Source organism: Thunnus maccoyii, chromosome 8, assembly GCF_910596095.1.
Source record: "Thunnus maccoyii chromosome 8, fThuMac1.1, whole genome shotgun sequence".
In the NCBI taxonomy this organism is placed as follows: domain Eukaryota; kingdom Metazoa; phylum Chordata; class Actinopteri; order Scombriformes; family Scombridae; genus Thunnus; species Thunnus maccoyii.
In genome coordinates, this window is record NC_056540.1 from 10,919,589 (window position 1) to 10,943,567 (window position 23,979).

The 23,979-nt window shown below is 41.0% G+C and overlaps 1 protein-coding gene and 1 long non-coding RNA gene across 4 annotated transcripts; both read left to right on the forward strand.

Annotated features, from left to right (window-relative positions):
* The first annotated feature begins 309 nt into the window (after window positions 1–309).
* On the forward strand, window positions 310–1,824 carry LOC121901622. The gene is made up of 4 exons (XR_006097338.1): window positions 310–417; window positions 605–663; window positions 916–1,143; window positions 1,462–1,824. It is a non-coding gene; the product is annotated as an uncharacterized LOC121901622 (long non-coding RNA).
* A 1,858-nt stretch (window positions 1,825–3,682) lies between these two features.
* sh3tc2 (SH3 domain and tetratricopeptide repeats 2) lies at window positions 3,683–23,116 on the forward strand. 3 transcript variants are annotated; one of them, XM_042419668.1, is made up of 22 exons: window positions 3,683–3,997; window positions 9,153–9,251; window positions 10,478–10,609; window positions 11,253–11,380; window positions 11,580–11,685; window positions 11,875–12,018; window positions 13,064–13,262; window positions 13,445–13,518; window positions 14,774–14,969; window positions 15,216–15,352; window positions 15,561–15,611; window positions 15,794–16,098; window positions 16,978–17,172; window positions 17,512–18,372; window positions 18,458–18,678; window positions 18,785–18,951; window positions 19,277–19,454; window positions 19,557–19,707; window positions 20,004–20,126; window positions 20,321–20,471; window positions 20,594–20,790; window positions 21,888–23,116. In XM_042419668.1, exons 1-22 carry the CDS (start codon window positions 3,955–3,957, stop codon window positions 22,812–22,814), a joined length of 4,785 nt encoding a protein of 1,594 aa, XP_042275602.1. In that variant the 5' UTR covers window positions 3,683–3,954; the 3' UTR covers window positions 22,815–23,116. The 3 variants fall into 3 exon arrangements, with proteins under 3 accessions (XP_042275602.1, XP_042275603.1, XP_042275601.1); XM_042419669.1 differs by lacking the exon at window positions 3,683–3,997 and adding an exon at window positions 5,271–5,457; XM_042419667.1 differs by lacking the exon at window positions 3,683–3,997 and adding an exon at window positions 7,973–8,311.
* Window positions 23,117–23,979: the final 863 nt, after the last annotated feature.

A 23,979-nucleotide genomic window follows, 5' to 3' on the forward strand; every position in this document is an offset into this window, starting at 1 on the left:
CATTTCCCTTTAATTTACACATTAGGCTAATGTGTAATGTAGTCTCTTAATTATCTGCCATTAAGAGATAATGCATTGATATAAAAACACTGGTGTATTAGTAGACTCTGTACTAATCTTTCTAGATCTAGACTGTAGCTGTCATAATTCAGGTACATCACCTGGCTCTGGACGCCCAGGTAACCATTGACACGCCATTCTGATTTTATTATGAAAGCAGATTTGCCTGTGTGCCGGTCTTGCTCTGCCTATCATTGGTTCACTTGACAGATCTGGCTTTTTCTCCTGGGTTAAGCGACGTCACTCTGGGCTGCTGTGGACGCTTCGGGGACAGATAGACACCAGCTCCATCACACTGCAAAAAGTGTTAAATGTTCAAAAGTCATTAGTCTCAGTCTTAATTTATTATAAGACGAGGTGAGTGGTGAGATAGAGACCATCACTGTTTGAATCGTCTTAATTAATTTAGAAATTAGTCGGGCATCATGTTGACACTGAACAGTGTGGCTCATACAGTAACCTTTTCACAAAACTACAAAGAATTCTTGAACTAAATTGTTTTTCTGAAATGACTAGTTGGTGTTTTTCTTTTCTTTTTTTGCAGTGCGGAGCTGGGCTTATTGCTAAAACTGTTATGACACCGCCCTCTTCTGGAAAATCGACGTAAGCAAATTAGTTAATTGGATTATTGACGGTGGAGTTGCTGAGAGGAGGCAAGGTTAATTGTGAGACTGTTGACAGACATGCTCCGCTGTTTTTGATAGTAGAAACGCAGTAATTGATTTAACTAGTCTGTAAAGCAATGCCAGACATCACAGCTCGTAGACGGGTCTGAGTCGGTCCCAATATTCTCACTGTGTAAATTAATAACAGAACTGTCAAGCATTCTGACTCAATGTTGTTTGTATTGAGGAGGAGTCACCGTGGAAAGATCTCCATCTAACGGCGAAACACCTGCACATCTACTGTTTTCCAGGCAGTCTGAAGCATTAGTGAGGTCCAATCGTTTGAAAACAGCTTGAGTTGGTCGACTAAGACAGAAAATTGACATGACATGAATGCATTAAAAGACTTAAATACTATTGTCAAAAGAGGTGAGAAGCCTATTCTCTAACCTGAAATCTGAACAAGGAATATTAAAAGGTAAAATAAGCAGATGGAAAATGGTGTTTTACATTAAAAAAATCTAAATATATTATTGTGTGATTTATATATGTATGCATTTATTTACATTTTATGTATATGTTATTATAAAGATAATAACATGCACTTTCAGTAGCCTTTATACAAAATTCATTTTAGTAGACAATACCATCAGGTTCAACTATGCATCAAATCCCGTTTGACTATTTGACAGTCTACTCTTTGTGTGTGCGTGTGCGCGTGTGCTGTTTTTATTACAATGTGTGTCTGCTGTTTTTATTAAACTAACTGTCTGCCTTGTCCCGTGTCCTGAGGAAGTGCTGGTTCTGAAGCCTGAAGGAAGCTGGACAATGGCGGAATGTGAGAGGCGCCTCTCTCTCTCCTTCTGCTGCCCTGCACAGTGCTACCTCTTTCATTCTTGAGCTCAGTACTTGTACAAGATGTACTCTCTTTTTCCTTTAATCTGCTTTACTCCTTCACACCCTTTCATTGTCTTTTTATGTTCAGTTTCGCTCAGGGAGCTTTGAAAAAATATAGTATGGATTTCACTACATAAGAAATAGCCTAGATACATACCATGTAGCCTCAGCTTCAACTTAAATCATCAGCTAAGCCCATGTACCAGGTTTGTACCCTTTTTTCCATAAAGAATTGATACTGCTACCGAAATGTAAAATGAAATATCACACACCACATTAAAAGTGTCCCATATACTAGTGTTTTTACATGTTTACTGCAGTACGCTATCTGACCTGATCCAGGTCAAAGCTGATAATGATCAGTATAGACAATGATTTACTGAAATGAACTATCTTGATCGGAGTGTGTGTATGTGTCTGTGGGTGTGACAGTACGTGGGTGGGTGCTTTGTGGTGTTGGGTGCTGATTGTGCTCCTGTGTCAATCCTACGCTGTGCTTTTGTCCTCCAAACTGATGGGGCAGAAAAACAGGAAGCTGGCCTTCCTGTGCACTGAAGGCAGCAGGGCAGGAGGCCACCAGGTCAACACAGTGTTGTCACTGCCTGCAGAGGCACCAGTGCCCCCTAATCAACTATAAAGGCAAACATCCCCTGATACGTGTTATTACTGGAATAAACCTGCTCGTTGTTGACATCACTCTGTTCCCTCTGATGGAAACTAGTTTCCTAAAGCACACCATTTGTCTTTGACATCAGCATTATAAAACTGCAACACTGAGCACAAATTATACTTTTTTATTAACCGCTGAACACATGATGGAGACATGATCATGTTTTGGTTTTTTTTGCAGTCCTGGTGTGTTGCCACATTGTATGGCCTAATCAACCACTCAGTGTTTTTCTGTTGGAGGTTGTGTCTTTTGTTTGTCAATCAGCCCATGTGTCCACTGTCAGTAGCACTGATCAGCAGTATGCTGCATTCTTCACTAACCCTCACAATCCTTGCCCTTTGTCCAGCTACATAGCCAGGGGAGAGTGTACAAACACACGCACACACACACACAATCTGCCATCCACCCTGTAACGCTATGCTTCTCTCTCCACCCATTCCTGTCTATTTGTAATTTGTTGCTATTCTATACACCCACATTCCCTCTCTTTTGCTGCCTCACACTCACACACACACACACTCACACATGCACATTCACACACACACACACACACTTTTGCAAACAGAGCAGAATAAATGGTCTGTGTCCCGCAGCCTTGCATAGCAAATTGCATGATCACATGTGCAGTGCAGGGCTGATATTCTGTGTTCAGGGTGACTTTGCCATGGTGCACTGGGGGCTGGGGATACACAATCAGTTCCAGATTTTATATTTAACTAAGCAGGCAAAAAAAAGAGAAAAAAACACACAAGAAACCAAAGCACCGCTGGCCTGGGGATTATTATCTCCCCACACACAGATATAAGGATGGACATGATCCAGAAAGTGAAAGAGTGTCAATGATAGAGAGGTCACTGCTGTACACAGGGAGGTAATGGAGGAGGTTGTTTTTGCATTGTCATGCAAGCACACAAGGGTATATACTTCACATTTCCAGGTATTTCCATCAGAGGAATGCAGGCAGTGTGAAGTGATGTGTAGGACAATGAAAATGCACCACACCTTTGGTATGAAGACCAGTGATACCTCAGGTATGGGTTGAACAATTGTACAAACCAGCTGATTGTTGTCGCCTTCAATCTGCTGTCATCTTCTGATTGCGGGTGCGTCAAACCAAACTGGTGCGACAGGTGTTGTAGAATGAGGAAATACACTTTTGCTGCTCGAAATGGGAAGAGGAGTCACATAATTGCCAGAGATTAATAGCTTTTAAAAATAGGTCAAAAATATAATTGCAACCTGACCTCTTTCTACTGTTTCAATCCTCTTATAGGCTCTTATGTTTCCAAATTTTTTGACAGAAAGGAAGAGTCTGCGTGTGCATTGAGATAGTGAGAGAGAGAGAGAGAGAGAGAGAGAGAAACAGAGAGAGAGAGAAAACTTGCCCCAAAGAAATGATGGGAGGAGTTACAGCAGCAAAAAAAAAAAAAAAAAAGAAAACTTCCTCAGTCATAGACATGCCGTCTGGGATAGCCTCTGTAGCGCTCAAAGGCACACACACACTCACACACTCACACACACTCTTACTGACTTACACGCTCTTACTGTGATTTCTTTTTTTCATCTTGCGATTTTGGAGCGACAGTGGAGAATGACGGCAGTTTCGGCAGCTGTCATTAAAGGCACTTCACCAGTTAAACGGTGAAACACACACCCACTGACACACACACACACACACACACACGCAGAGATCCATAGATACACGCACATTCTGCCACACTCATGAGGAATGAAGTGAGAGGGGAGAGCTGGCAGCAACACAGAGGTAAGACTTGCTTTTTTTTTCTACTTTCAACACTTCTGACTTCTCTGTAAGTCTTACTGTATGCAACGAGCCTCATTCTGTTCAAGCAGGTTTAACACCACTGTACTTTGTACTTGCTCACATAACCATAAAGTTTTTGTCAATCCAATAGGCAGTGACTATCATGAGGTGATTAGAATACTTTATTTAGTGCGCTGGTAGTTTGATAATGCAAGCAGAGAAGGAAATTTTCACATGATAATCAAACATTTTCTCATGTCTCTACTCCGCTTCTGTCTCTGTTTAGTCTATTTCTAATGAATTAAAGAATGTCAGATTGTGGAAATAAAACCAAAGAGCCTGAAAGCTTAATTTGTAGTTATAGTTCCACAATGTTTATTTCAGAGTTGTATAAATGCCGCTATGCAGCAGTGTGGAATCTCCCTGCAGGGAGCTCTGTCCTAGACACACAGGCATGTGAGTGAGCTAACAGGGGGTTAGTCTAAACTTAGAGCGCATAACCCCTGTCTCATATTACTCTCCGCTAACTCTTATACCACATATTCCAAATCTACAAACCCAGATTGCACTCACACACACACACACCTCAAACGACCCTGTTTGTCATGCATTTGAACACAGCCAGACAGCGCTGACACCATATGTTTCTTATTAGGTTGAATGTTATTGTCATGGACTGCCGAGTGTCACAATTGCAGCTCGGGCTTTGCTGTGGCTTCAGACTGTGGGGGGGCTATAAAGTCCCTTATGGCATGTGGTCATTGGGCTTGTGAATCCCCGTCATTAAAGGCAATACACACTGTATTTTTGGCTTGTTGTGTTCAATCATATGTATTGTTTATGCAAGACTTTAGTAAAGCTGCCCACAGTGTGTGCAGTCATTCAGAAGAGGAAAGGTTTTTAATGCTCCAGCTGCCAGGAAACAATAGCTAGATCCACAGGTGCACAGTAAAAATGATATTGTGACTTATACTGCATGACCAGAAACACTGCATTGTTGGTATTTTTGTTTTAAAGTGGATATAGCGTTTGGCGGTTTGGAGACAACTATTGTCCCTCATACAGCTTTTGGTGCTAACAAAGGCCTGGCATGTGACCTGCACATATCAGCCTTGAGCTGTCTGTGTTTATTAGATTAGATAGAATATGTTGCACTATGGTGAAAGAAGGAGAGGAGTCTAAAGAGTGTCAGGATATGCCTTGACACGCCTCCAGCCTGTTTACAGCTTTCTGCCTCACAAGATACACATGCACAGATTCAATCATGACCATTCAGCCGCCACATAAACAAGATGAAGAGACTGATCTCAGACAAGGATATAAGCCACTTTGTCTACAGCATGTCCAAGAAGTGGAACGATCTGGGCACAGAAAAGGAAGAAACAATGCATTTGTTTGCTTGCTGTGATCGGTGATTCGATGCAGTGGCGGCTGACACCAGTCATACAATCATGCATCATGTGAGCATCTCTTCTGTAATGTAAAACTTTTTCTTTTCCATCATCACATCAGATCAGTTGGCTTGCCCATCTTTGCTCACAGTGTAATTAGCAATATGTAGTATTCCTAAACCAGCCATCATTGTTTAGAGAAATTTAAAAGTTTTATCTTGCAGAGACGATAAAGTCCGGGTTCACAGTTTTTCAAGTCTGTCTTAAAACAACAGTCAGATGCCCAACTGATTTTTCTTGCCATAATCATTCCCCCTGTTCATAATGGCTATTAGATGATCCTTTCATAATGCACTTACAATGTAAGTGATGGGGGCCAAAATCCACAAGCGTCCTTCTGTGAAAAAATGTATTGAAAAGTTTATCTGAAGCTAATATGAAGCTTCAGCATCCAAATGAGTCAAATCAAGTAGATATCTTTCAACGTTACGGTCTTATCAGTGCTAAAGTCCCGCTTTTTTGTTACTATACTTCCACTGCAGCTCAACAGGGAAACACTATCCGAGGAAACACAAAGAGGGAATTTTATACTAAAAAGACTGTAAATGTGTCAGATATCCACTTGATATAACTAACTCAAACTGCTGAAGCCTCATATAAGCTTAAGATAAATGTTTAAATGCATTTTTGCACAAAATGACAATGTGGACACACTGTGGATTTTGGTTTCCATCACTTACAATGAAAGCGCATTTGAAGGGGATCTTTTTATGGCCAGTATGAACAGGAGGAATGATCACAGCAAGGAAAACCTCTTTCAGTGTTCATATGGGCACCTGACTGTTGTTTTAAGATATATTTAAAATTTCTGAACCCATCCTTTATGCATCAATGAGTTTCTCCTATTTTGGGTAAGCACGAAAATAGTATTTCTCCGAAAGTGAACAATAGACAGTAGTTGACTCACAGTGGTGGTATCAGTAAGGCTGGTGGTAAAGGGAAGTGAGAATGAGGCTAAAAATAATGAACTAGTTGGGGTCTATGTGTACCAGTCATGTTACTACCAATACTGTGACCATTCATCAAAGAGGATAAACACTAAGTCTAACGTTTATTCAAAATATAGAAATAAGGTTTCCTTCATTATCAAATTACATTTCATTTCTAAAGTAGCTTACTCAAACAAATTCCATTTGCTTTTACATAAGAAATAATAAAGCTTGAAATTCAGTATTGGTTATTATATTTCTGTGTGCAAGGCAGGAGATGAGCTTCTTCAATGCAGCAAGAAAATTCAGCCATTTTACTCTAAATGTAATTTTATTTTACCATCAGTAATCTGAAGACTTAGATGCCCACTTTCCATTTATTTTGGTTGCTTCATCCATCCACAGTATTACATTAAGTGACATGACAGGCTAGGCTAATCTTCATAACTATATTTTAGAATATTCTCATATTAAAGCCACTATGTGTATTTAAACCGTGTGTTTTATCCAGCTTTATCTTTTTCTTTGTCCTGTCACAGTGTATAGTGAGATATTTTCTGTACTCAACAGTGCATTTATGGTATCCACCAGTAAAATATCAGAGTATTGTATCACTCTGTACATCCTACTGAGAGCTTCTTTACATAAAGATGATAACATTTGTTTGCCAGTTGGCCGCTACATGTCCTCATACATTAGTGCATGAACATTATCAGTAATATATGATTATGACACACCCAGATCAGGAACATCACACTTAGTGTGGTGTTAAATATTGGCACTAATTGGATGTTTTGTTTCCACCTAAGTGAGCATATTGTGCTACTTACCAACCAGTTACATGGTGATGGTTATGTTATGCCTCTGTCTGCAGACTGGATGCTGTAGAGAACATCATAATATCAGTCGTTTTTTACCCTTTTAAAGCAATACTAAGAAATTCTCCAAGGGAGCCATTGCTGCATTACAGGCTATTCCCTTCTCAGATAGTAAAAGGTCATATAAGGTCATTCATTCTGACCTTCCCATGGCAGCAAATTCTGTAGAGTATAAGAATCCCTATTTTATATTTACACCATTTGGAACCTTGAACAATGAAAAACTGGACGCTCCCACCACCTAATCTCATAAATCCATTTTGTACCTCCATATTTTTGCTTCATGGTGACCTAACAGTGCAGGATGATGTCACTCTGGTGTGCTGATGCTATATCGTCTGTCTGTTACTCATCTGATGGCTGAGAGCAGAGTTGTGATGTGGATAAACTGATCCTCGATCTATGGCACCAGGCAACTCTCACTCCCCCCTCCCTGTGACCTTGAAGCCTGTCCCTCCGTGGCATTGCCTTACAGTGGATCAGCAATACATTATCTGAGCAACACACACAAAAGACACACACATTGTCTTTGTGACACACATTCTGTGCATATTTTCACACAGGGAAACTCTCTCTGAGGCCTGCCCCCCACACACTCATACCAATCGCAGAGAGTGCTTTGTGCTTTCACTGACTGACTGGGCAGCGACTGAAGAGAGAGAGAGGGAGAGAGAGAGAGGCTGGTGGGAGGAGGTAGATGGAGACAGCAAGAGACAGAAGGATTACAAAGAGAAGCAGACCCAGACAGATAGAGAAGAAGAGATACGGCTTGCAAAAGGGGACAGAGGAGACACATCCAGCAAATACTAACTGGTGGGGAGAAAGAGTGAGCGGGACAGGAAAGGGAATACAGAAATAGGAAGGGAAATGGGGCTTGTCCAACAGAGAGGAAGAGAGTGAGTTGTTGTTAAAGAGGCTGGGGGGGAACTGATGGGATGGCATTGATCTCTGGGAGCTGCCGGCTCTTGGGCCAGATGGCGTCTTGTTGCTGCAGACCGCTGCTCAACTCCTCCTGCTGTGGACCGCTCATCAAAGTCTGCCTCTCCTCCTTCACAGGTCGGTCCCAGCCCGCTCTGTGTGCTACAACTGTGCCGTCATGAGACGCACTGCTACATTCAGATAGGCAGACAGGAGCATAGGTCAATAGACAACATGGGTAACACGCTTAGCCAAGAAGGTAAAAAGGGCATGGTGTGTTTCTGTCCTGTACTATAGCAGCATGACTGTGCTTGTGTTGACTCAAGCAGTCCCGTTGGTGCTAACTATGCTCTGTGTTGTAGGATGGACAAGAATAGGCTGTTGTCCTCTTCAGCATAATGTCATGTTGCATTGTGTTGCTAAGTTGTGCGCCCCATTGTCTTGTGGTGAATGCGTTGCATCAAGATAATACTGTTCTGTTGTGTTTTTGCACTGACACAGCATGCTGAACAAGAAGAAAAATGGCATTTCAATGAAAATGATTACTATTTGGTTCACAGTATCTTCCCTTTTTTTCATTTAAGATGGTGTCTAAGTGTGTGTCTGAAAACATGTGACTGTGTTGACGTAAAAGTACGTTCTCAGGAGTCAGGGGCAGGGCAGCTGTGTGAGTCTGGAGGTTTCTCTGATGTCAGTGCAGCTGTGTGTCTGTGTGTTCAACGTTATTGTACCCCTCCAAACCCTGATAACTCCTCACACTAACCTATGGCTCAAACTTTGCATTTCTAGTGTAAACCGCTGTACTTGTCTCCCCCAGTGACATTAACTCCCACCCCTTGCCTAAGCAATAATACGTTTTTTGAAATGAATGAAAACTTTGAAATATTTTATGTTTAATGGATTAAAGGGGATCATAGAGGGAAGTGAATGCATTCTTTTTTTGGGTTCATGTTACACTGATTTGTTCCTCTTTTCACAGACATCTCTCCCGCTGAGCTGGATGCTCTTTGGAGGGAACCGCCATATACCCTTGGGGGAACAAATGAACACTTCCCTGGAAATGACATCATGACTCAAGGTAGAGTATGTTGCATAATCTGAAATCGTGTTATTAAAGACTCCTCTGTTAAGTTTGGAGCACAAACAACATCATGAGGCTTATTTGAGAAGGAGTGGTGTTGCTGTCTCTGTGGTCACAAACTGAGGAAGTGTTTGGGACATCCTCCCTGCACAATGGAACAAACCAGGGGGAAGCCTGCCGCCACTTTATGGTTACAGCCAGCTGTTATATATATATATCCATCTGGCTGATATTTATAGGTTTTGAAACGATTAAGATCCTGTTTATGTGCTGAGGAGAACACACTAACTTCATATACTCTAATTCAGTTATTCCCAACCAGGGACACAGCAGTTGCCAGGGGGGTATTTGTAAAGATTATGAAGTCGAGTCATTAGCTAAACTAATTAGAAAAAAATGGAGATTACGATAAAAAAAAAAATCCATATATTGAGTCAGCTGTAACAGCTGAACACCTCATTTTGCACCTGAGAGTACTCAAAAACTAGTTAGCAAGTTAGCAGATAGCAGTTGGATTAGTAGAGAAAACAGAGAGCTAAATGTCATGGATAAATGAAATAGTCATGGATAAATTGTTGTAAGGTCCAGCTTCTGCCAATCCCAAGTGGCAAAGTGAATGTTAACTAAACCAAACTAACCTAAATATTGACAGTTCAGTTGTATGAAAAAAGTTTTGCAACAATATTCACTTTTACATAATTTATAGTGCTATAACATCCTGTTTAATATGTAATGTAATGAACGTATTTGGACGTTGGGCATTGATGAAGGGATAACTGAGTTCATCTTACAAGACTGTGGGGGTACATTAAACAAAGATTAGAAAAAAGCTATATCAACTTGTACCATGCCACTAAATACTGACCAGAGATATCTTTTTTATCTGAAATGACAAAACAGAGATTACTATCATGTGTCATCTGGTAACAGTTCCAGTAAAATCTTGTGTTGTAATTGCAGTGTACTTTGAACCGCGCTTTTGATGACCTTCCTGATAAAATTGTTTCCACATATTACACACCTGCCCTTATCAGACAAAAAACCTAAATACAATACAGTGTTTAGGAAACACTGGCTTAAACCATACAGGGTTTAGTCTTCTACTGTGCTTCAGTGTGCATAAAGGAAAGCCACGTGCGCTCTCCTTCTTGCCTTGAATCAGAAAAGATTGCATCTTAAACTTGATCCAGCACTTTCTGTCTTGATTTTTTGTCTTCTTTCAGGCACAGGTGAGGAGGAGGACGGTCCAGTGGTGGAGTCAGGTGAAGGAGGGGTAGAGCCAGACAGCTATTGGAAGAGGAAAGAAGCCTTCTGTAGAGGAAGTACTGTGTCACTGGGAGAGAAATTCTCCTCAGGTACATTTCAAAATGCTTTTGCCATAGTCCAATGTCTGATTATGTTTCTACTAGTTTGTACATCAGCCAGTCTAAACTAGTTATATCTTATACACAGATGCATTTCCCATGAATATTATATTCATGCATACTGATGAAGCATTTCCCTGTCTACTAATGTTTTACTCACTCAGCAGTTTAGCTCCATCCATCACATTCCCCCAGGTTCTTCCTCTCAAATGGATTTAAATGGCCACACTGAGGGTCCAGTAAGAGGTCTAATAGCTTTGTTATTCCTCTGAGGACTAACATTGTGCTCATAAAGCATCTCCCAGAAATATGAGCTCCCGCAGAAAATCTTTAATGAACTCCTTAAAGTTTTGTCTCTCTTGCAATAAACCATCTCATCCCAGTCTTAGTTTTAGTTAGTTTTACACAATTAGACAAATGCAGAGATGTATTCATGCATGAATTAACAAAAGGATTTTCCTTTGTTTACACCCTTACTGATGACAGAAGGGATGAATCTTATTCTTTAAGCTTATGTCTCTTCTCAGCTTATTTCCATGGTATTTGTTTTCTGTTCCGTATTATTCCAATAAAAGAAACAACTCATCTCATTTAAGTGTGATTAATCACAGAATTCATCTTGATCTTTTGCTAGAAATTGTGCTGTTGTTCACCGGGCAGCGGCGCTCCAGTGTGGATCCTGACCGGGCCCTTCAGGAGGCCCTGCGCACTCGACTCCGAGTGGTGGAGAGCAACAGCCAGGACGTCATCCAGCTCTTTAAAGTGAGTGACAGTCAGACCTGACAATACAGATGTTCCACAGACATTACTGCACTTACTAAAACCTTCTAACGTCATAATGAACAATAATGTGCCTTAAAGTATATTATATAATGCACTACTGTGATCCTGTATATGTTTGGGCACTTCATGGAGATGGATGGATGTTCGGTTACTGAAACATGAGACTTTGTTTCTGCAGGACTTGTCTGCACGTCTGGTGTCTGTCCACGCAGAGAAGGATAGCTTTGTAATCACATTCAAGACTGTGGAGGAAATCTGGAAGTTTTCAACTTACCTAGCATTAGGTAGGACTAATCAGGACTGTTCTGGATGACATTTTACTCTTATGTATTGGAATTTTTTGGTATTAATGCATTTATTGGATTTTTATACTTGCAACAGTGTTGATAATGTAACTGGTTATTAGTTGTGATATCATTAGAGTTGTTAGCATAAGTAGTATTAGCAGTATTTGTATTTGTACTCTCTCCCAGGCTACGTGGCTCGCTGCTTGGAGAACTTCCTGTGCGATCAGTCCTTCTGGCTGGACCAGGAGCTGCTCAGTGACTTGGAGATCAATGTAACAGTGGATGAGGAACATCTGGCCACCCTCTACCTGGGACTTTTGCTACAGGAGGGTCAGTATTGCTATGCTTCACAGTCAGCCATTTAATGGAAACTTGATGAACCTTTTGAACATTTTCATTATTAACACAGAGGTTGGAAGAGTGACAATGTTAGTCAGATGAGTCAGTGCATCTGTAATTAAAAATCTGTAGCTTGGTTCATTAAATATGTGGCTTTAGCATGACTCTAAACTGAGCAGTGCCTTGTCCTCTTCTTCTACTCCTTGACTGTAGTGACTATCATATTCTTTAAAAGCAGTCATGGTTAGATATATATTGAATCTGGTCATTGTTAATTGTACTGCAATTATACAGTAATTGACTGCAGCTGCCATTTGATCCCATTATTCTTAATCCATTTTTTCACTGACCTCAATTAACACTAAGAAAAACTAAGGAATAAACTACCACATACAACTTTGCACAAATTATAGCCTTGGACACCTCATATTTAGTTGAGGAACTCTTTTTCCCTACCGTGCACAGCTGCAGTAACCCCTAAACTACAATAAACTTTTTTTTACCAATCAGCAATATGATCCCATTTCTATTTCTGACTACAGCTGCCCTTTGTGTTCTAAATATCTTCCACAATTGAATTAAATTGAAACTGAATCTCTGAATTTGTGCAATTTGCTCAGATTTTTTATGCATTACAAAATTAGTGTGCCAGTGTTCTGCTAAAGCAAAACTATTCTCCCTACCCCCAAGAATGTCCATTGATTTGCTCCTGCCTAGTCTACACAGACATCACTGTTTTCTCCTGAACATTTCCCCTAGGCAAAAAGCTTTACGGAAACATATAATAGGACTGCAGTGTTGGCAAAGAGTGATGAGAATTACATTAACTTAATAGAGGGAAATAAAAAACATCCATCATTTGCCAGTGACTGAATGAGGGCGCAGCAGCTGTACAGTAGCAGTTTTACTGATCTTTAACTTAAGTGTGGTGACTTTTATCAACACAGAAACACTGCCTGAAAATGCTTTGTACGTCTGGATTTATACATTTTTATTTGGGTTGAGGTTGCCTACTAATAAATCAGTGTCTTTGCAGGATCCTTCTTTGCTAAGGCGCTATTTACAAGAAGTGAGCAGGATCAGGATGATGATGAACAGCTGTCATTCAAAAAGAATGACTTGCTGATGGTGAAGGACACAGGGCAGGACATGTGGGAGGGCACCATGCTTTCCACAGGACAACATGGCCAGGTGCCTGTCAACGCCATGCAGCCACTGCCCTACCCCTTCTATCAGTGAGTCACTGCTCATATGAGAAACCTCTGTCACAAATCCCTTGATGCATGCTTTAAGAAAAAGTAGGATTCACACAATCTCTTGTCATTTTTTTGCTGAATAACCAGAGCAGCACTACAGTTGATGACCAGTTGTACCTATGAGTTTGACATTTATTTAACTATACTTCCTGTTTGGTCAGGTGGTTCCTGAGGAAGTACCCAGGCAATACTGGATGCTCGCCAACAGAAAAGGAACCGTTTGAACATCCATTTGGTAGAGCCATACAGACATATACAGTCACATGTTAACACACAAGGCACATTGTACACTATGGTTTTCTCACATATGTACTATATGCTGAGCCCAGGTAGTGATATTTAAGGCAAATATGTGTATATACATTGGCGCCTTTCGGTGGTAGTATCAGGAATGAAACGTGACATCAGCCTGCCACTATACACCCCCTTACCAACTGATCTGACCCTGGGACAGGTTTCATTTCTCAACAATCAAAAACATATGCCATCATAGTAATTTGGAAGGTGCTGTAATCAAATATAATTGTACATATGCTAACTTTACCACTGCTCTAATCAATATGTTTATATTTGTGTCAAATGACTAAGGGTAATAGTGAAAGGGATTGCTCGTACTGACAAAACCACATAGAATTGTAACACAACTCTGCAGGCCATTTTAGCTCTCTGGAGCACGTTAGCATCTTTCAGCTCAGTGTTTTAGTTCTAAGGACTGCAGCTTTGCTGTCATCAGTGTTGGTTTCAGACAGATCTAAGCTTTTTTCAGCCAAAAAACACTCAAGATGCAGTGTGTGTTACCTGACCAGCATCAAATGGCAGTTTGATGCTGGCAGTTTGTTAGCAACTAGCTGAAGAAGAAAATTGAGCATTTAGCAGCTGAAGAGCCAGATATTTCCATCAGGAGTTGGTGGAGAGCAACATTAATGCAGGTAGTTTGGAAAAGAAGTGAAATATCTCTAAAACCAAAGTCAGACAAGATTATGAATGTCACTTTTTAAGTCTCTGTGTGCACTCTGAAGGCTTATTCTAGGTTGAATGAGGTCAGCTTATACCATAATTGAATTTCTGGATGTCTATTGTATGAGAGTTCATCAAAAGAGGTCAATACTTCCTCACAAAAGGCGAGAAATACATTGTCTAGTGTAATTGTCTGTCTGATGTAACTTCACTGTACGTTGTGTTTGTGTCAGTAATTTTACTGATTACACACAAAGAAGGTAATATCAAACCCAACCACTTCCTGTTTACTGGAACACACAGCAGTGCACACCCACAGCAGATCAATACTAATATGCTGATGCATATACATATGTTAAAGAGTAGCTCTAACCCATATGCATTTGTGAAAAGACTTTAAAATAGCCTGTTGATTCCTCACTATCATATAAGACATTATAGTATCATATTTATCATTAAACTTTACACAATGACCAAAAGTATCAAAGTCTTTTTGCTTGACTTAATCTCATTCTCCTCATTATTTACCTCAGTGACAGGTTCATGTGTAGCGGTGGTTGACTACAGTCCAGTGGGGCAAGACGAGCTCCAGCTGAGTCAAGGTGACATTGTGGAGATCCAGGGTCTACTAGTCCGAGGCCTGGCCGTGTTCATAGGAAAACACACTTCCACAGGACACACTGGCTTTGTACAGAAGGCCCATGTCAAGCCTCTGGACACCATACCCCTGTAAGATGTCCCACATAGTTATGTCATGCATGCCAGAACTTAGTGGTCTGATGATGTTGTGCGTCATTGCAACTTTAAAGTACTTTATCTTCATCAAATCCATATTAGTTACCTCATGTTTATAGTCTTGCGCTTATCTTTTATGAAATCCTATTTAGTATATCTGCAGTCTGGACGGGATGGATCAGCGGAGGAGGCCGGAGAGACAGCTGAAATGATAATGCTGCCTTTGTTTCCCCCGCACAGAGATGGACAATTGGTCTTTCTGACTGAGGAGGAGAGGGCCAGCCTGGCGCAGATTAACCCATGTAGCTCTGAGCCAAGTGACAGTGGCTTGCTGGAAAGACTCTTCTCATCTGACATCAGCTCTGTGTACAGGCTAGGTAAAGCTCAAGCGATCTTGTACTTTTTGTTGGGGGTTGTGCCACTAACTGAAATATAGGTCATGATTGGTTTAATGTGAAGCTCCTGCTTGTTTCCTAAATAGTGGTTCTGTTTTTTTATTCATTCTGGGGGAAAAAATAGTTTCCTCCTCTCCTCTATCCCCAACTGGAACACTGACTTAAATTGATTTTCCTTGTGTGTTTCCAGATAGACTGGATGAGTCTGACTTCATGTACATCAGGAATCGGCCAAAACATGGTAATGATCTACATTTAATTGTGTTTTTTGAGCTTAATGTAATGAAACAGTGTGATAACTCCAGACAGAATACAATTTGTTTACCCAAGTAAAGATATTTCATTAAAAAGCTCAAATCTAATTATCTAATTTTACCAGTTTATTTACACTTTTCCAATATTCTGTAACATCTGTCTTCTCAGATCATAAGGTTCTTACAAGCACCCGTCAGAGCGTCATTTCAGAGAGAGGTGGAGGGACGCCCCCCTACCAGTCCTCTCCTCGCCACTCTCTCTCTCACTCCTCTCCTCGTCTGTCCTTCTATCACTCCCACAATCCTCTGCCACGGGAGGGAGAGCGCCTGTCCTTCACTCTAGACGACACTTTCAGGGAACTGGACGAGTTCCAGGAAGATCCGCCTCTCTTCTTAGAGGAGAACAGCTGGGAGGGGGAGGAGTCGGAGCTCAGTGACCCTACACTGACCCTGCTCAACTGTGATCACTTCCAGGTCAGTAGAGTCCCAGTTCAGTCATTCATTTATTTATTTATTACAAACCAGGCCCCCCAAGCTTCAGATTGTAGGCTTTTAATCCCTTTCTTTTCTCATTTTTTATGCCTATGGAACTTAATATTACCACTTGATCATATTTTATGTCCATTCAAGAAATGTAGTACTGTGAACTACATACAACTGTCACCATATTTGAAAGAGCAGATTTTAGGCATGCCCTTAATATGGTTTATAAACACAATTCTGATCAGGACAAGCATTTAGTGTGTGATTTGTAAGTGGATTTGGTAGTGACGGAGGCATGAAGAGAGAGTCACTGTATGTCTGCACTGATGAGTTACTCACTGTTTATAACATCTTTTTGGCACCACCACCAGACCACAATTTTTAATTTAATCTTTAAACCAATTTCTCTTCTGAATTTCAAAGGTCTGTATGAATATACTGATGTGGTCTGCTCAGTTTCAGTTGATTAATTCAACCATCCCTTCAAGGTTTTGTCAAAAACTGTATTTCTGGTTGAATCAAACTTGATTGTATGTCAAAAGAAACACCTTGGGGATGATTTTGTTGTGGCTATTAAAGCAGATTTTGATTCTAAACCAATTAGTCAGGACTTGGAGTTGACTTCACTCAATCTTGCTGGTTCAGACAAACTTTGGCCTATTGGTTTGAAGATGCCAATACATATTCAAGTTCACCACAATCCACAGTGTAAAGTCTCAGGTTTGAAACTTGAAACAAGAATCTGTTTTTAAAATAGAAACTGTGGGTTTATTTTCTTGTGTCGGCCCCATTAACTCTATTTATACTAAACACACACAGCCTGTCAGGAGACTCTTCCTAATTCTTTCGTTTGTGTGTTATTTCTTCCAGGAGGACTTCCTGCCTCTGTATGACCTGCAGTATTCCTTCCTGTGGGTGACCTTCAACGGGAAGAGTGAGGATGAGCTATCAGGGCACCTCGAGAGTGTCAGGGAGTGTGCCAAGAGGATGGACATGCACTGGGCACATCGACGGGCATGCTTTCTCCTGGGAAGACTCTGTGCCAGAAAGCTTAAGCTCTCCCAGGTTTGTGCTTTATACTACAATGGATTTTCCTTATTATTACAAGGAACATTTTCATTAGAGGGACAATTAAGTGAACATAATAATAATGTGCAATAGCCATTAAATTAAATAAAAGGTTAAAATACTTTCAATCAACAACAATTACTATTGTCAAACTAAGAGGTTTGAGCTTCTGTTAATAATAGAGATGCTGCTCAACATCTCACAATAAAATATGTTTTCTTATCTAAATTTCAGTCTGTCAACTATATAGTAATATAATTCCCGGGTATGTTATCCTTCATAAGTCTACATCTGTAAGAAACCAGCTCCTACATATAAATTTACTCTCATCATCAGGCACGAGTGTACTTTGAGGAGGCCCTGAGTGTTCACGTGGACAGTTTCTCAGACACGCCACTCCTCATCGCTCTCAGCACCAACCTCACCGCTGTCTATCTGAAGCAGCGTATGACAGACAAGCTGCCCCAGACCCTGGAGAAGGCCAGTGCCCTGCTCCTCTGTCTCCCCAGCCACACCTTCACCTCCATGGACGAAGTTGAACTGCTGAATCTGCTCCTGAGGAGATCTGTGGTCATGGGGGACAAACAAATGGAGGCCCGCGTTTGCTACCTCATCTCCAGCCTCTTTCTGCTTCTCAGGAAGACCGATGATGCCCTCCCCTTTGTTGAGCGACTCCAGTTTCTCACAGTGACTCTCTCTGCCAGTGAGGGGCGGCCCATAGTTCCTTTGGACCTGAACTGGCTCTTGAGCTGGCTCTATCATCGTAAATACATGCCTTACTTAGCGCTGGCCTCACTGAGCCTGGACTCAAGACAAGACCACCCCCTCCATGACGCCTTCCAGAGGATTGAGTTGTTTATCAGGAACTCTGTTCGTCTGAACCCGTGCTGGAAGGAAGGAACCTCCCTGCTCCCTGCACAGATTGTGGTTTACCTTCAGCAGGCCTTGGCTATAGCTGAACAAGGGGAGGACCTAAAGACCCAGAGGGACCTGTCTCTGGGCTTGGCCTCAGTCTACCAGCAGTACGATGCTCTTGATAAGGCAGTAAGCTGTGCTCAACAGGCAGTGGAAACAGGAGGTCACATCAATGAGGAGGAAGGCTTTCAGGCCTCTGTGCTGCTCGGCTGGCTGCTGGTGTTGACAGGCCGGGCTGAGAGGGCTCAGAGTGTCCTACAGCCACTGCTTACATCACTTCAGGTACAGCACATTAGCTAAGTTTTAGTTTTCCTAAGCTCCAAATGAGTATTACGTGTAATCTGTGCCTCTGTGTGTCTCTCTTCAGGGCACGGACAGTCCCACTCAGCGAGGTGTGATCCACAACCTTTTGGCTTTGTGTCTTAGGCGACAGGGTCGCGTCCCAGAGGCAGGCTGGCATCTCCACTCTGCCCTGGTAATCTCCAGGGAAAGCGGAAACCAGAGAAACCAGGCCCTGGCACTGGCCAACCTGGGCTGCCTGGCCCTGGATGTGGGGGCATCCTGGGTAGCAGAGCGCTTCCTGGTCAGGTCAGATATCCTCCCTATCATTTGTCGTATAAGTGGCGCAATAGAGAAGCTCTGACAGGAAATGTTGACAAAGAGTTATTTATTGTGATGGTTATTGTTTTGACAGATCCCTGCACCTCTTTCTGGAGCTCTGGGAAAGCCCCACAGACGAGGAACATGTTCAGACCTACCTTTGGCTGGGCCGGAGCCACAAAGACAGGGGGAAGAGTCAGGACATCAGGGCGTGTTACGAAATGGGGCTATTAATTGCACTACATGCTAGAAACCTACACAGTAAGTACAAGTTAACACATTAAAGGTGTGAACATAAAGTCACATATTATCAGTATTAAGGTAATGAGTTAGCTGAAACGCTCTATTGATTATTACTCCTTTAAATCTGAAGTAAGACTTTGTTGTACTTCATATTAGAGCCTGGAAGTACTGGAATTTGTTCATACTGATATGTATGATGTGATAAGCTTTATTTGGCCAATAATATCAGTAATGCCACTGTCTAAGTCAGAATGAACTACTTATAGTTTTATTCAGAATCAAACACCACAGTATATTTCACTTCAGGCACAACTGGTCACCAATGTGCTGTGTTTTCTCATAGGTCAGATGGTAGTGGCCAAGGTGCTGAGCCGGCTGTACGCTGACATGCTGCTGTATGGTCAGAGTATCGTCTACTATGAGCACTGTGTGTCAGTATCCAGAGAGCTGAAGGACAAGAGACTGGAGGGAGAGTATCTGGAAATCCTCAGTAGCCTTTATCTCTCACTCAACACTGAGAGGTGAATTTCTTTCTCTCTTCATCTTTCACAATCTGTTTTGTTTTGTTTTTTTATGAGGAAGACAATAATTAATAATAATCAATTCCTGATTGTGTGCTACAGATCATCTCGTAAATCTCTTGACTACACCAAGCAGAGCCTGAGGATTTCTATTGATTTGGGCAAGAGAGAAGAAGAATCTGAGACCTGGTTACAGGTGGGACGCATCTATTATCTCATCCAAGAGGATGAGCTGGCTGACATGTACCTGCAGGTGAGAAGGGCTGGGGAGGTGAATATTTTTCAGTCCATTTCTTCTCCTGGTTCTGCTCTTTACTATTCTGAAAAACTGGTCTTCACTGTACACAGGAGCTCCTCATTTCTAAACAGCAAAGACAGAGGCTTTATCACATCCTCATTAAGCTGCTTTGATTTCACATCAAATTTCAATTTTGAACATTTTTAATGTTTCCCTTATTATCACAATTTATAATCAAATTCTCACAAATCGGATTCTAATGATGGATATACAACCATTACTATAAATGAAGTCTGCTGTTTAATTGACAGGCAGCAGTAAAGACAGCCCTGAGGATGAATGACCCTCATTTTGCCATGTGCATCTACGAGGAGGCAGGAGATGTCTACTTTAAAGGCCACAGGAACAGGATGGCCTCACTGCCTTTCTACAGGGTAAGTCACAACACAAAATAGAATATATTAATAATATATTTGATGTATTTTGTTCACCTCAAAGCTACAATGTCACGAGGCAGTTGTTCTCATGATAAACTGTTGTTTGTTTTATTTTAATTTCATTAAATGACTTTTTAATTCCAGACAATCTTGGCATCTCATTTAACAAAATGATTCATATTTTGCTTCAGGATGGCAGTCTGCCATTTGCACGAAGCATCAAGGACATCCATTCAGAGTTCCGCTTGTTGAGTAAACTGACTGAACTGTTGATGAACCAGGGAGAGCAGGAGGAGGCTTTGCAGTACGCTACACTGGCTGTTCAGATCGCCAGCAAAACAGGTACTGAGTAGAAGCACGACCTGTCATAGAGTCAGTGCCATATAACTGTAAGTTCACTTTTAAAGATGTAAAGCTAGCTATGGTGCTGCTGGTTCAGTTCTACCATTATTGTTTTTCCTCAGGAGTGAGTGTGAATGAGAGGACAGCCTACCACCGGCTAGCTACAGTCTACTACAGCCTGCAGCAGTACGAGATGGCAGAAAACTACTACCTCAAGTCCCTGTCTCTCTGTCCGCCTGTCCTGCAACACCCCAGAGAGGCTCACTACTACACACAGCTCTACTGCAGACTGGGAAATATCACTCTACACAAGCTCAAGGTACAGGAGCAGTTTCAGCATTGCATGAGCAGACATATTATTTAGTATAGTATGAGTATGTACAGTACATTACTCAAACTGCTGCTGAAATTTACATACTAAAGGAACAATCTGTAATCCAAATCTAAACAAATGCAGACACCAAAATTCAGAACATTCAGTTTTAAACCACAAGCACTCCAAAAGACATCAACTAAATCTTACTTATCCAAGTTATTGATGTTTTTCAGTTACTCTGTATGTGAAGAAAAATGATTCAAGTTCATTCCTGTGGTCAAGAATATTAAAGATTATTGAATATGTATTTACATTAACCCTTTAACATCCACCCTTTTTATAGAACTTTCACCTATTTGGCATACTGAAATGGAAAAGCTTATAACAGAAGAACTGTAAGGCCATGATGCATGTATTAGGCTTCATTTGACAAATGACATCTTCTAGTTTCTGGAAATGTGCTTGTTTAGCATGTGGATAAAACACAAACAAAACTACATCAGTTCAAATAAGGCTCAAAAAAGTGTTTTTGGTTCTCGTCTATGATGAGTCATATTTGAATAACAATAATTAGGACATGCTTTATGCCACAACTATGCAGAACACCATGTACCTTCTACATCTTTTCAACCTGTATAAAATTCCAGACCTCTAGGCCTAACCTTATGGGAGGTAGCTAGTTTTTAGTTTGTGATGTCACTGGTGTCCCCGAACCTCTCCAATCGTCTACCATTGGCCAAATTGTGCCAATTGCTTTTACTCATTACCGCGTGATGCTACCGCTTACAACTGGCTTAAGCGGGTCACCGGCAACTTGGTGGATGTTAAAAAGTTAAACACCTTTAACAAATCATTTAATCTCATCTTTAATTTCTAAAATCTTATTGGGTTTTTGTTCAAAATAAAAAACAAACAATAAGTAAATAACTTCTCACATTGAAGACATTCTATTTTTTTTAAATGTACTTGTTTCATGAATTTTCCTGTCAAAAACAGATAGAAATAAATTAAAATAGGACAATGTTTGCACCAAAAGAAAATATATTTTTTAAATCCTATAAAATCTTTCTTCTGACCTCTGTTTGGTGCAATCTCTCCAGGATGCTTTTGATGCAGTGGGCTACTTCCATTTGGCTCTGGCAGCTGCCTTGGAGGACCAAGCTAACCCCGAGGCTCTGTATGTGGTGTACATGAAGCTGGCCGAGATCCATGGTAACCACATGCCCGATGCTCAGCTGTGCCAAGTTTACAGAGACAGAGCCCAGAGTCTGAAGAGAGTTCTGGCTGGAGAGGAAAACATGGTTGATGCAGACACAGAGTCTGGCCAAAAGAAGGAAAATGTTTCTGATGCTGATATGGAACATACAGAAAATTCAGCTGAGAGAAACGGCATCTTCACTTCTGCACCTGGAAATGAAAACTGTGACGATGACTCATTTCCAAGGACTTGTATGACCCAGGTAGACGCAGGGCATGAACGTACAGACACTATTATTGAAGATGGCAACAAGAAAGAAGATCACAGCATTCATCATCCTGATACGGACAGTCCTTTTGTGGATGCCTTGTCTGAGACAGAAACCATCGCCAGTCAGTCGTACAGTGACAGTATTTTCACAGAGTCCTTCGACACAGCAAAGGAGCAGATCACAGACTCCAGCAGCTCCACTGACACTTTACAAACTTACCAGAGACAAACAGATGGGAACGATATGATCAAAGGCCACTCAGACTTTAACACTGACCACAATGTGTCCGGGCAAATGTCTGCTAATGACACAGGTGACATCAGTAAGCAAACGGATTCACAAAACACTGGTTCTGACATTCAGGATGAGGAAAACGCTCCCACTAAAGACACTGATGTAGATGCAGATCTTCAGCAGAAAGATGGCAACCTTGAGAACAATCAGTCAGATACTGACCAAACAGAGACTGTTAGCATAAACACTGAGAAAGCTGGAGGCGTGGACAACATGGCTGACACACATAGTGAACACGTGGACTTAGATGATGCCTACACATAGTCTCCCAGTTGCACTATAGGTTCTTCATTGACATTTCCTTTGTCTGGTCACATTTCTCTTGGCCGGCAAACTGAATGCAACGTTCCAGCCATATGGCACTTATTGTAGGAAAGATGATGTCAATACTGTAAAGTTTTCAGAGATTTAGTAAGTTTAAAGCATGTGCCTTTTGTATGATGCATTCTGTGGTTATTACAATGCATTGTGCTTGTAATATATGTTTTATAAATGTGTTTTTTTCTGTATCTCTGGAAGATATGTCTGGAAACATAAAGAATGATATTTTGTTTGCTGATTGTTTACTCTGTGCTATTGTCCTTTCAGATGTAGGAATATAGGGGTTATACAATGGCCCTACAGGTGCAACAGTAGTGGACAACAGACAGGAACAAAACAGAACACACAAAAAAAATACAATGACAATAAAACAAACATTTCAGGAAACACAATAGCATTTACAGTATGAAAACACATGACAGAATAAGGCTGATGTTATTCAGTAATTTCCTATTATCAACAAATCCCATAGTAAGAGTAAAACCTACAATGCCTCAGTCCATCTCAAGTAAACAATACATAAACAGAAGTAAATAATGAATTTGTTGGGGATTATTGTTAGCTGCAGATTATGTATGTGTGTACAATATGTGGTACTGATTCAAACAAACAGTCCCCACATTCAGAGTAATGAAGGAACATGTCACCCAGTGCAATGGAGTGACTGACAGGTGTGTTTTTCAGTGAAAGTCTACAGAGACAATACTTATTAAGATCAATTCATTGTTGGTTTTGGTCTTTTTCATGGTGTTTTTTTTGGCAATATAAGATACATATTCCCAGCTTTATTCTTTAACAAAAGAGAAAACACAGAGACATTTGAGTAACTGGAAATGCCGTTACTGTGAGATAATTAGAGAAAGAAGGAAGTAGGGTCAACTGGAACAGTTCATAGTGCTACAGGTACTGTATACGGCTGCTGCAGGCATTGTTTCAAAATTCTGAATGAATTTAAATTCACTGTATATAGGGAAATGTTACATAAAAGCCTCTGAGAATAAGGATGTCACCACTGACATACAGTAACCACAGAGGAAAGAGTGTGATGAGGATTCACGAGGAGAAAACAATTGTCCAGCAACTCATCACTACTGTGGGAAGAAATTCA